Consider the following 11,834-nt stretch of genomic DNA (forward strand, 5'->3'; position numbering starts at 1 on the left):
GTAACTGTGCGAACATTCGGGCAAGCAGGTGGCCAGGCGGAACGCCCAGGTGTCGGTGAGGATGCACACCTGGGAGAAATGCGGGGTGCAGGGCAGCCACAGTTATGGTAGCGGGACACGAGTCCTCACGCAGCAGAGTCCCGAGGCAGCATGACCTGTCCCTGCAGCAGTGCGACCGGACATCTGTGTGTCTCATTGCCTTCGCCTGTGCAATGGGCATGACTCCTTAGCCCCTGGCCTCTCGGGCCCCACCCCTGCTTCCTCTCCGGGTCAGTTCCCTGTAGGAAACCATGGCAGTCCTGCTAGAGCCCTCGGGAGCCCTGTCTTGGCTCCGAGTCCTGGTAGAAGGGAGGAGCCGCAGTTCCCAGACCAGCGCTGTCCTGTGTCCAGTCCCAGGAGCCCAGGCCAGGTGGCCCTTCTGCTCCCCCCCTCCCCCCCGTCCTCAGCCCGCTCGGGGCCTGGCTGCCTCTGTCCTGACCAGCAGGGCTGGTTTTGCTTCCTCCCCCGAGCCTGGCCCGTCATGGGTCCTCCCTAACGTTGGGTGGATGGTGCGTCTCGGCCGTCAGCTGAGGATCACAGGGGACATGGCCCGACGCTGGCCTTCCTGGAGCCAGGGCACAGCCTTGGACACGTCCAGACGGCATGGTCCCTCGGGGGCACCTGAGCAGGGAACAGGGTCAGCCAGGACACAGCTGCCCCGAGTCCCAGGCACCCTGGTGCCTGCTCGGCTCTCCCACCACCCGAGTGTCGCCCAGGCGGTAGGCTGACTTCGGTCTGAAACGTCTGTGTAGACCATAGTTCCCGAAGTCCACGTCCTTCCCTGAGACTCACCACCCTTCTGTGGGCCTCAGAGAAGGCGCCTTCCCTGCCTCGTGTATCGATATCCTAAGTCCATTCCTTCAACCAGGAACCCTGATTTTGAGAGGAGGAGGGGCAGTCGTTGGAGGCCTATCAGGGGGACACAAGCCCGGCATGGGGGCTGCTAAGCAGGTCCCTGGCCCCTGCATGTTCGGGACCGAGAGCCTCACCACAGGAGTCCTCGGCCCCAGCCTGGTGCCCTCCCGGGAAGGATGGGAAACCCCTTGGGGCCAGCTCCCATCCCTCGCATCCCTTTCTCTGTGCGGGACAGGGCGGCAGGGGTGCAGCGTTAGGAGTAAGATGGTGGGGGTTGGAGGACACACACCCCAGGCCCCAGCTGAGGGAGAGCAGGGCGGGGTCGGCCCATGGCTGTGCGTGGAGCTCTGCCGCATCCTCACTGTGGGGCTCTGGGCAAATTGCTCGAGGACTCTGAGCCCCGTGCCCTTCTCTGAGGGTGAGTGACAGCTGCCCAGGGCCTTCCTCCTCGGGTCAGCTCCGGGGCAGGAGCCGCCCTCAGAGCAACAGAGTGTTCCCTGCTGGGCCCAGACCTGGTGCTAGGAAGCGAGACTGCGATAAGGAAGGAGCAGAAAGATGTTCTCGCTTTTGAGGAAGACTCAGACATGTGGCCCGTTACCGTGCAACTGTGCCAGGCTGCCCCCCAGACAGGCCAATCGAGCAGGCTCTTGGTCATGGCTACTCACTGGGCATCTGAGGGTCCTCCCCCAGAGGGCCCTGTGAGGGACCTGAGGTCCAGGGTCTGTAGGAGCTCTAAGAACCACCTGGTCTTTGATCGTGGAGATTCACTGTGTTAGTTTTCGAGCAGTCACCCCAAACCGGCAGCATCAGGGTCACAAGTCCAAATGCAGATTCTTGGGTGCCAGCCCTGACTGTCAGAAGCTCGGGGGGGAGGGGGCGCTGGCGCTCTCACGGGGGGTCAGTGATGGTTGTCATACCTGCCACCTGCCAGGTGTGTGTTGAGCACTTCCCCCTGACAAGCTGGTGACCATGCCTGCTGCTTGCTGGTCCTGTCAGTTAGGGACACTCGCTCGTGGTCACATCGTTAGCAGGGAGCAACCCTTTCCCCCTCCTGAGTTTGGCGTCAATGGGAAGGGACAGCAGCAGGGGCCTGGCCTGGGAGCCCCACCTCAGGTCCTGCCCTAGGTACTGAGCCTGCATCTGCGTCCATCACGGTGTTCAGGTGTCAGGCACAGAGTGTGAGACGTGCGGGTTCAGGCAGTCCATGTTTAGGGAGTGGGCTTGGTGGGTCCCGCAGAAGAGCTCCATGTTGGACCACTGATTGGGCCATCGTCCAGGCAGGACGGAAGGTGGTCTGGCCTGGGGCAGGCAGTGGGGGGTGGAGGGGAGCCGTATGGGGGACAAGGACAGACCTTGGTGACACATTTACTTGGAGGGTGAAAGGAGGGAGAGAGATGGCAGAGGACCTCTCTGAGCAGCTGGGTGAATAGGAATGTCACCAACTGGGTGAAGTCCCTGTAGGACATCCAGCAGTGGAGTCTGCTGGCCCCAGGCATGTCGCCTGACCCTCAGGACAGTAGTGGACAAGGCCTAAGACGGAAGCAGTGAGAGTGAACAGCAGTGAACTGGGAGGGAAGCTGACCGATTGGTGCCCATGACCTTTTTCTCAACCATGAGCTGGAAGTGCATGCCATGGGCTGAGAGGTGATGGTCAAGGGTGTGGGGAGCTCACTGCACAGCCAGGCCTGGCCTGGGCAGCGGCTCAGGGACGCCACCTGGAGCCAGGCTTCCCTCTTCCCGCTCTGCCAGTCTTGGCAGTGGCTGTTGTGCCTCCCCAAGAAGTGGGCAGGAGGGCTGTTCGGTGAGAACAGGCCTGTTACAGTGTTCTGTGGGGTGACAGGGTTCGGGTCTGCTATAAAAAATAGTTCACTTCCTGAAACTGACCTTTGCACGGCTGGGTCTTGGGCTCTGCAGATTGAAAAATTGCAGAACCAGCTGCAGAAGGAAAAACAGAGCAACCAGGATTTGGAGACCCTCAGTGAGGAGCTGATCAAAGAGAATGAGCAGCTGCACAGTGACATGGAGGCCCTGAAGACGGACAAAGCCAGGCAGGTAGGCCCTCCAGAGCGCAGGCCTCCCCTGGCGCCCCTGCCTGCAAGGGGGAGCAGCCAGGATCACAGCCGTGTCCTGGTCATTGATCAGTGATTCCTGGGTGACCAGTTTCCTCACCCAGCTGCAGCTCAGACCAACAATCCTCAGCTGCAGCAGGGGGATGGGGACAGGCATTGCCTCCCAGGGACACGGGCCATCTTGTTTTTGATTAACAGGACTGGGGGACGGAGAGGGAAGGTGCGCCTGGCTGTGGTGCGGTGAGGCCAGGGATGCTGCTCGGTGTCCTGCAGCCCCTGGGACAGCCCCGCAGGACAAAGAACGATCCTGCTCCAAATGTCCATGATCACCCTGAGAACCCTGGGTGGATTTGCCTGGCACTACAATAAGTGCCAGGGAAGGCAGCCCAGCGCTGGGGCAGCAGCTCAGTGATGCTACCCAGGGGCCGGGCTTCCCTCTTCCTGCTCTGCCACCTTTGGCAGTGGCTGTTGTGCCTCCCCAGGAAGTGGGCAGGAAGAAGGTGGAGGGTGAAGAAACAGAGGGAAGGCCTCCCCAGACCCTCTATCGACCTGTCATTGGCCAGACCCAACACGTGACTACCCCTAGCTGCAAGGGATGCTGGGTATCAAGTACTTGAATTTTTCAGCTTCTCTAGTAGAGCAAAAGAGTGGGGTGGGGATAGTGCTATGTATAGTGAAGAGACAAGCCAGGGCCCCCTCTCTTGTATGGCTTATAGTCTAGAAGGCAGAATGATAGGCGATGAGCGAGGTGACTTCAGACGTGTGCTATCGAGGGAATACACGTGGGTCCAGGAGAGTCTTGCTCAGTGCAGGGCATTTAGAATCGTGGTGCAGGGCTTCTCTGAGGAGCTGGCACTCGCACTGAGCCCGGGAGGATGAGAAGGTGCCAGTGATGCTGAAGGCCGGAGGGTGGAGGCGAGTAAATATTCAGGGCAGAGGGAAGATCACGTGTGATGTCTGCAGGGGGAGGGTGGCGTGAGGAGCGGCCACTGGGGTGGGCGGCCAGCTCGTTGGGCCCCTGTGGACCAGGATAAAAAGCACCAAGGAAATCACTTTCGTTGTTTTAAGGAAGAGGAGATGTGGTTTCTGTTTTCTAGGTCATCCTGGCTGCTGTGAATGTGTTTTGACTTGAACTCTCTCGGGGGGATCTCCGTGCCCTTCGCCTTGTGTCCGTATCAGGCCTCTGGGAAACGTTACGACTTCCTTCGGGTCAATGGTGGGGTGTCTTTCCAGGCCTACTCTTCAGTCCCCCCGATTGGACCAAATCACCGAAATACGTTCGTGCAGCCACCTGTGTCATTTCCATTGTGTTTTCCTGCAGATCAAGGATCTCGAGCAAGAAAAGGATCATCTCAACCAGACGGTGCAGACGCTGCGGGAGAGGTCAGAGGTCAGCAGCGAGGTCCGCGTGCAGGACATGGAGAAGGAGAACAGAGTCCTCCACCGGACGGTGACGGAGACCAGCAGCAAGCTCAGCACGCTGGAGTCCGAGCGGCAGCAGCTGCACCGGGACCTGGAGCAGGCGAAGGAGAAGGCGGCGCGGGCGGAGGGGCTGGAGAAGGAGAGGCAGCGGCTGGAGAAGGAGAACGAGAGGCTGGCCAGGGAGGTCAGCTCCCTGACGACGGCCACCGAGAAGGTCAACACCCTGGAGCGTGAGAGCCAGGGCCTGTCGCTGGAGAACCGCCGGCTGCAGAAGTCTCTGGACACCCTGCAGAACGTGTCGGTGCAGCTGGCGGGCCTGGAGCGGGACAACAAGCAGCTGGACGAGGAGAACCGGGAGCTGCGCCGGATGGTGGAGGCCATGCGCTTCACGGGCGCCAAGATGGCCCAGATCGAGCGGGAGAACCAGGAGCTTGAGCGGGAGAAGGAGGAGCTGAGGAGAAACGTGGAGCTGCTGAGCGCCCAGAGCAAGAAGTCGGAGCGCCTGGAGCTCAGCTACCAGAGCCTGAGTGCCGAGAACCGGCGGCTGCAGCAGGCCCTGGCACGGGAGCGGGGGGAACTGGAGGCGCAAAACCAGGCCCTGCAGCGGGACCTGGAGGCCCAGCGGCTGGCCAGCCAGCAGCTGGAGGTGTCCGAGAAGGACAAGGAGGCCCTGCAGCAGGAGGTGGCCCAGCTGGAGAAAGACAAGAAGCTGCTGGAGAAGGAGGTGAACCGGCTGTGGCAGCAGGTGGAGTCCAAGGACACGGCCCTGGACGACGTCACCACCCAGCTGTCCGCCGCCGAGAAGGAGAGCCGCGCTCTGGACAAGGAGCTGGCGCGCTGCCGGGACGCGGCCACCAAGCTGAAGGAGCTGGAGAAGGACAACAGAGACCTCACCAAGCAAGTCGCCATGCACACCAGGACGCTGACCACTCTGGGAGAGGTGAGCGGGGTGGGGTGCAGGCAGCCCCTCGAGGGGGACGCGGGGTTGACGGCTTTGTCCAGAGCCGCACAGGTGTGCCACGAGGGGTGTGCTTCCGGACAGAACCGGGACTGTGTGTGCTCCTTCGATGTCTTCCTTGGTTCTGAACAGGGTAGAGCCCAAAGGTAAGAAGAACCGGGGGAAACTCGGCTGTTGTCTCGCTGCCCGGAGATAACCACGGACTGTAGTTATTCCAACGCTCCTCCCATGCATATCCGTGCACATGCACACACATACAGGGCACCTACTCTCTTCATCCTAACCCTATTGTATTTGTTAGGGCTTTTTTTCGTTACATTAAATAGGCTTTAGGCCACATATAATTTACTGTAATTATTTTTTTGGCATTTGGGCTGTTTTCTATTTTTTCTATTTAATTTATTTTTTTATCAACCACTTATCCCCGTTATGCCCTCTTTCCCCTCCTCCCACCTCCCTCCCACAATCACCGCACTGTTCTCTCATGTCCATTTGTTCTCGCTTTTTTCTTCTCTGTTTTGCTCAATCCCTCCACCACCTTCCCGAACACCCACCCTCCAGCAGAGCTGCCTGCCGGGTCTCTATGCATGAGTTCGTCTCTGTTTTGCTTGGTAGTTCTATTTGCTCATGAAATTCCACATGTGAGTGAAATCATACAGTACCTGTCTCTCTCTGACTGGCTTATTCCACTTAGGATGATGCTCTCCAGGTCCACGCGTGCTGTCGCAAAGGGTACGGTTTCTTCCTTTTTGTGGCAGAGTGGTGTTCCGTTGTGTGGATGTACCGATGGTTTTTAAGTCGGCACGTCCTCATCTTGATCCCTTGCTCTCCGTCTTCTAAGATGTTAGAATTCTTCTCCACACCTGCATGCCCTAGTTCAGTTCTCAGCCACCTCCTTCTCCTTTTACTTTTTACTTGTGTGTCTCCTCTCCCTTAACCAGGGCTCCGGCCGAGGGAGGGCAGAGTGGCCAGGAGCTGTGTGAGGAGAACCCAGGGCCGTGGGCTGTGGGGTGAGAGCTTGGACGTCAGCCCTCCTGGTTTCCTGCATGGAGTCATCCCCCCATAGTGCCGAGGACATCTTCCCGGGCACAGCTCTACCCTCCGGGCAGCTTTGGCCTGCGGCGGGGAGGCCTCCGCTATGTTAAGGAACACTGGACATGTACACCTTCACAGAGATATTTCTTTTAGGATTAGCCTAGAAGTATAATTACAGGACCAAAGGGTGCGGGTTGTCTTACAGTTTCTTGGTAAATGGGTGGCCTGCTTCCCCGGAACCTTCGGCCTGGGCCACCTGGGCGTTTCTGCAGCGTGTTGGAGGGAATACTGTTCTGGTGCAGTTTCATCCGAATGGCCCGACATGGAAGTTGTGTCTGAGTTCAGTGTGGCTGTTCCCAGGTGGCCCAGAGTGCAGCGCCTGGGGCACCAGGCTTCCATCCTGGGGCTCGGCCATCCCCTGGTGGAGTCCTCTCCTGGCTCCTGGGCATGTGACCAGTAGAGGAGAAAGAGAGTGAGTGAGAAAGACCACACTTCACGGGGCAGAACCCGGCCACACAGCTGAACCTAGTGACAAGGGAGGCTGGGAAGTGTGTTCCAGGAAGAAAGGGAAATAGATGTGGTGAGCACGGGTCTCATGCTCACAAGAGTACAATCCTTGCAGCTGCGACCCATAGTCCCTGCCTCTGTGAGCATGGGTTAGGTTTAGCTGCAGTAACAGGTAGCCCCAGAATCGCGGTGGACCGCCACATCGAGGCTTACTTCTCACTCACAAGAGTCCAGGTGACTCTCCTGGCAGCCTGTCACCTGTACTGGGACTCAGCCGCTTAGATCTTACGACGCCACCATCTCAAAACAAGGTTTGGGCGGTTGCCATGGCTGGGGAAAGGCCGCCGGCAGGTTACACACCAGCTCTTCTCACCTGCGGCTGGGAAGTGACCCAGGTCATTCCACACACAGCCCATCGGCTGGAACCGGGCACTTGGCTTCACCTAACTGCAGGGTGGCTGGAGATTTGCAGGTGGGATGTCTGGGGAGCACCGTTCTCTGCCACGCAGGTGGTCCGAGCCTGCGCGTTTGGAGGGGGTAGGCATGCATGCAGAGAGCTGTGATACCAGGTAGAAAATTGTAGCTACTGGAGAGCCACAAAGAGGTGTGGGAGCAGGTGGACTAGCTACGCCAACCACCTCAGTGAGAGCAGCACCCACTTTTGAAAAGTCAATCAAAAGCAGAATTTAAATGAAATCTTCCTCCTTTTTGTATTTTTTGTTCCAAATTCTCTGCAACGAGCATTTAATGACAGTCCTCCCTAGAGGAGATCATTAGGATGTGAACCTACTAATCAGAGATCGACGTAACAGTATTTCCAACGCACGTTTGATTGTGCCTGGAGCTCAGTGGATCCATCCTGGCACACGGCCGTGTGGCCGGGTCGCCCGCACTGGCTGGAGGGGTGTGTTCACCCTTCTCTGTGGAAAAGGGGTTCACCCATCCCCATCAACCACCTGCCCGGCCCCGGTGACTTGGGAAGGCACTGGCTCAGCCTTCCGAAGGGCCATGCGCCCCCGGCCCATGCTCGTCCCCTCCCTGTTCCCCAGGAGCTGGTGCTGGAGAAGCTGAAGAGTCAGCGGCTGACCGGCGAGCTGGACAAACTGGGCCAGGAGCTGGAGAAGGTCGGCCTCTGCAAGGAGCTGCTGCTGCAGGACGACAACAGCGACAGCGACAGGTGAGGACCCTCCCCGTGAGGTCTGCAGGCTCCGCAGCCCGTGCGCAGCCCCCGTGTGCGCCCCGCCCCAGCTCCAAGCTCTGCTCCGTCTTCACAGCCCAGGGCCTGTCGTCCTTCACATCTAGGTCCTCTTCCTGGAGGTTCCCAAGGAGGAGAGGATGGACACTCTTTTGTCCATAAAAAAGGCTACTTTTGCTTTTTTAATAGACGATTTTATTTTAGAGCAGTTTCAGGTTCACAGCAAAATCGAGGGGAAGGTATGGAGATTTCCCGTATGCCCCCTGCTCCCCGCCGTCGGTGCAGCGCCCCCCCCCCCATCACCATCACCCGCCATGATGGCCCACTGGTTACCTGATGGACCTGCACTGACATGGCCGTAGTTTAATTAGCGACCACTCCTGGTGATTTAATAGACGATTTTATTTTAGAGCAGTTTCAGGTTCACAGCAAAATCGAGGGGAAGGTATGGAGATTTCCCGTATGCCCCCTGCTCCCCGCCGTCGGTGCAGCCCCGCCCCCCATCACCATCGCCCGCCATGATGGCCCACTTGTTACCTGATGGACCTGCACTGACAGGGCCGTAGTTTAATTAGCGACCACTCCTGGTGAGCCTCGCGTGGGCTTGGAGAGATGGATGATGACGTGTCCATCGTTGTGGTATACATACTGTTTTCACTAACATCCATGTGCTAGATAATAGCACGGTGACCTTGGGTATGGTGACCTTGGGCACATGGCCTAACTCAGTGATGGCGAACCTTTTGAGCTCGGCGTGTCAGCATTTTGAAAAGCCCTAACTTAACTCTGGTGCCGTGTCACATATAGAAATTTTTTGATATTTGCAACCATAGTAAAACAAAGACATATATTTTTGATATTTATTTTATATATTTAAATGCCATTTAACAAAGAAAAATCAACCAAAAAAATGAGTTCGCGTGTCACCTCTGTCACGCGTGTCATAGGTTCGCCATCACTGGCCTAACCTCTCTGAGGCTCAGTTTCCCCTTTTGTGAAAAGCCTGTGACGACGCCTCCCTGGGGCGATGGTTGTACAACTGCCCAGTGATGGGTGACGCTGTCGCAGGCGTGTTGACAGCAAGTCCCGGGTGGGCTCTGACGGGATGGTCCGGGCCGCATGCTGCCCGGTGCCGAGGAAACCTGCCTGATCGGGGAGGGGGGTGTGGCAGCTGGGAGAGGTGGGGAGCTTGTGGGTGGAAAGGCAGACAAATGGTACTATTGCGTCTTTGTAATTTTCAGAAAATACAAGGTCTTGGAGGGCAGGAATGAATTGGCATTGAAGACGACACTGGCCATGAAAGAAGAAAAGATCGTGTTCCTGGAGGCTCAGGTGGAAGAGAAGGCCAGCCTGACCCGCGAGCTGCAGAAGGAGCTCCAGGTGGTAAGAGCTGCCGCCGGGGACAGGACGGGGACGGTGCTGAGTCCCGCCCGGAGGTCCCTGCCTTGCCCCTCCCCTCCCGGCGCCTTGCCTGGGCAGCACAGGGGCAGCCTGGGCACCCGCCTCATGGAGCAGGTGTGGGTGAGCCTCAGGGCCGGAGGGAGCTATTTCGGATCATGCTGTCAGGGCTGGATAACCAGAGGGTGAATCAGGTTTGGGGGTGGTGGGGAGAGGAGGCGAGATCTGGGGACCCTGGTGAGAACCTACTGAACGGGCGTGGGGCCCCAGACACTCTCCTGGGCACCCTCGATGGGACACACGTGCACAGAGGCGCGTAAGGGCGTGCAAGTCTGCTCCTGGCGCACACGTGCTGTCCACATGCGTGCTGGCCATACACGTGTTCTCCACACAGTGCTCTCCACATACATGCACACAGGCACGTTTCTTGGTTGTGTGATTGGATAAGGAATCTAGAACAAAGCAATTCTAAAGCCGATAGGGGCTTTCTGACATCACCCGGTCCCTCTCCTCCCAGCGCCCCTCCATCTTGGGGAGCGGACCACCGAGGCTCAGGGAGTGAGGACACGGGCCTGTCGTGTGGCTAAAGTCGGGCTGGGGCAGGATGGGGTCCCAGGCGCCTGCCCTTCCTGTCATCCTTGGAGGAAGGAGAGCAGGACAGCGTGCGTGTGCATCTGCACCAGAGTTCCTGCAGGGTGTCCCCTTGTCCAGCCACTGCGGGGGAGGGTGGGTGTGTGGGGGGCCGATCCCTGGCTGCCGCAGGCTCTGTGCCGGCCTCTCCCCGCCCCACACCTGCTTCTGTGCTCCTGTGCCCGCAGTTGAAGGAGTGCGAACTCCTCAGGCAGAGCCAGGAGGGGAAGCACCTGCAGAACTCGCTGAGACACCCTGCGGGGACCTCGGCGGCCGGGCACCAGGAGAAGGAGGGCTGGGGGCCGAGCCACAAGGAGGCCACCATGGAGCTGCTCCGGGTGAAGGACCGGGCCATCGAGCTGGAGCGGAACGTGAGTCGCTGCCCCGTCCCGTCGCAAAGGCCATCCCACTCCTCATCCTGGTGACACACCTCATGGGAAAGGACAGTGGATGTAGAATCTGCTGACCTACCCCGGTCTAGCTGGACTCTTCCTGGTGTGTCCTGGCAGCTCCTGGGAGCTCTGGGTTCCTTCAGCGTTCCTCACGTAAGGGCGCGGTCACATTTTCCCACGGAGACCTGCCCTCCCCTGCCCTTCAGACCTGGCCGGCCACTCGTACGCCGGACTCTTTCCACCCCACTGTGCCGGGGTCGGCAAGCCAGGCCTGGCGCCTGCTCCTGTGAGACGGTTTTATTGGAACAGAGGTGCCCCTGGTTCACTTGTCGTGTGGGCAGGGCTAAGTGTTGGGGGAGAGACCACAGGCTGGCACCCAAAATATTTACTATCTGGCCCCTCACAGAAAAAACTCAGCCAGCATATGTGTGAACCCGATTTTATTCCACCACCTGACGGCGAGAAAGCTGACACAGTCTGAGGCTTGACCAGGGTCCCATGCTAGTGCGGTAGCCCATGGAGCCTGGCGACCCCCGTGCCCTGGCTCCTGGCCAGGTGTGGCTGATGGGAGGTCTTGGTCAGCCCCTGGAGCACGTGCCACCTCACTGGCCGCGGGCGTGACCTCGCATCCTACGCGAGCAGCTCACCGAGACGCACACTCAGGTGTTCACCAGGAAACTAAGGAAAGCATTAAGAGCAAGGCCGCGCTTGCCTCTGCCTCGCACTCACACCCCAGTTCCGGCAGAATCCCCTTCGTGTGTGTTCTTTTCTGTCTTGAAAGCAATACCCCCCCCAAATAGGTGTGTTTTTTCCCAATTCTGTGGATTGTTTTTTCCGAGAGAGAGCAGTCTCTCACCTGCAGGACGCTGGCTTTGGCCCCAAAGCATCCCCTTCGGAGGGTTCCTTACAACTCAAGTGCGTTTGCCATTTGCCAGGGGGTGTCTGACGGCCTCATACTTCCCCCTAGAACGCGGCCCTGCAGGCCGAGAAGCAGCTGCTCAGGGACCAGCTGCAGCACCTGGAGACCCAGAACGTGGCCTTCAGCAGCCAGATCCTGACGCTGCAGAAGCAGAGCGCCTTCCTGCAGGAGCACAACACCTCGCTGCAGACCCAGACGGCCAAGCTGCAGGTGATGCGCGGGGCGGAGCTTGGGGCGCTGGGGTTCCGTGCGTCCCGTGGGAACAGGCTCCTTGGAAACTGGTGCCTCGCCTCAGGGCCTCTGGCGGTGGCGATGGCTGGTGAGCCGGGTTCCGTGAGTGAGTGTATGGCTGCGGCCTCGTCAGTTTCCCAGTCTCCCCCTGGCGATGTGCTTAGGGATGACTTGGGAAAGAGGC

General features: G+C 58.9%; 1 protein-coding gene across 1 annotated transcript in view; it reads left to right on the forward strand.

Moving 5' to 3' along the window:
* CCDC88C (coiled-coil domain containing 88C) overlaps window positions 1-11,834 on the forward strand; it is a gene marked incomplete at its 5' end in the record, with an annotated part of 133,104 nt that overhangs the window by 71,531 nt on the left and 49,739 nt on the right. The window contains 6 exon segments of the mRNA XM_015571294.1: window positions 2,809-2,946; window positions 4,285-5,325; window positions 7,935-8,062; window positions 9,322-9,463; window positions 10,297-10,479; window positions 11,468-11,629. Coding sequence (XP_015426780.1) covers window positions 2,809-2,946; window positions 4,285-5,325; window positions 7,935-8,062; window positions 9,322-9,463; window positions 10,297-10,479; window positions 11,468-11,629 — 1,794 coding nt within the window.

This window comes from Myotis davidii, unplaced genomic scaffold (assembly GCF_000327345.1).
Source record: "Myotis davidii unplaced genomic scaffold, ASM32734v1 scaffold732, whole genome shotgun sequence".
NCBI classification, from domain to species: Eukaryota; Metazoa; Chordata; class Mammalia; order Chiroptera; family Vespertilionidae; genus Myotis; species Myotis davidii.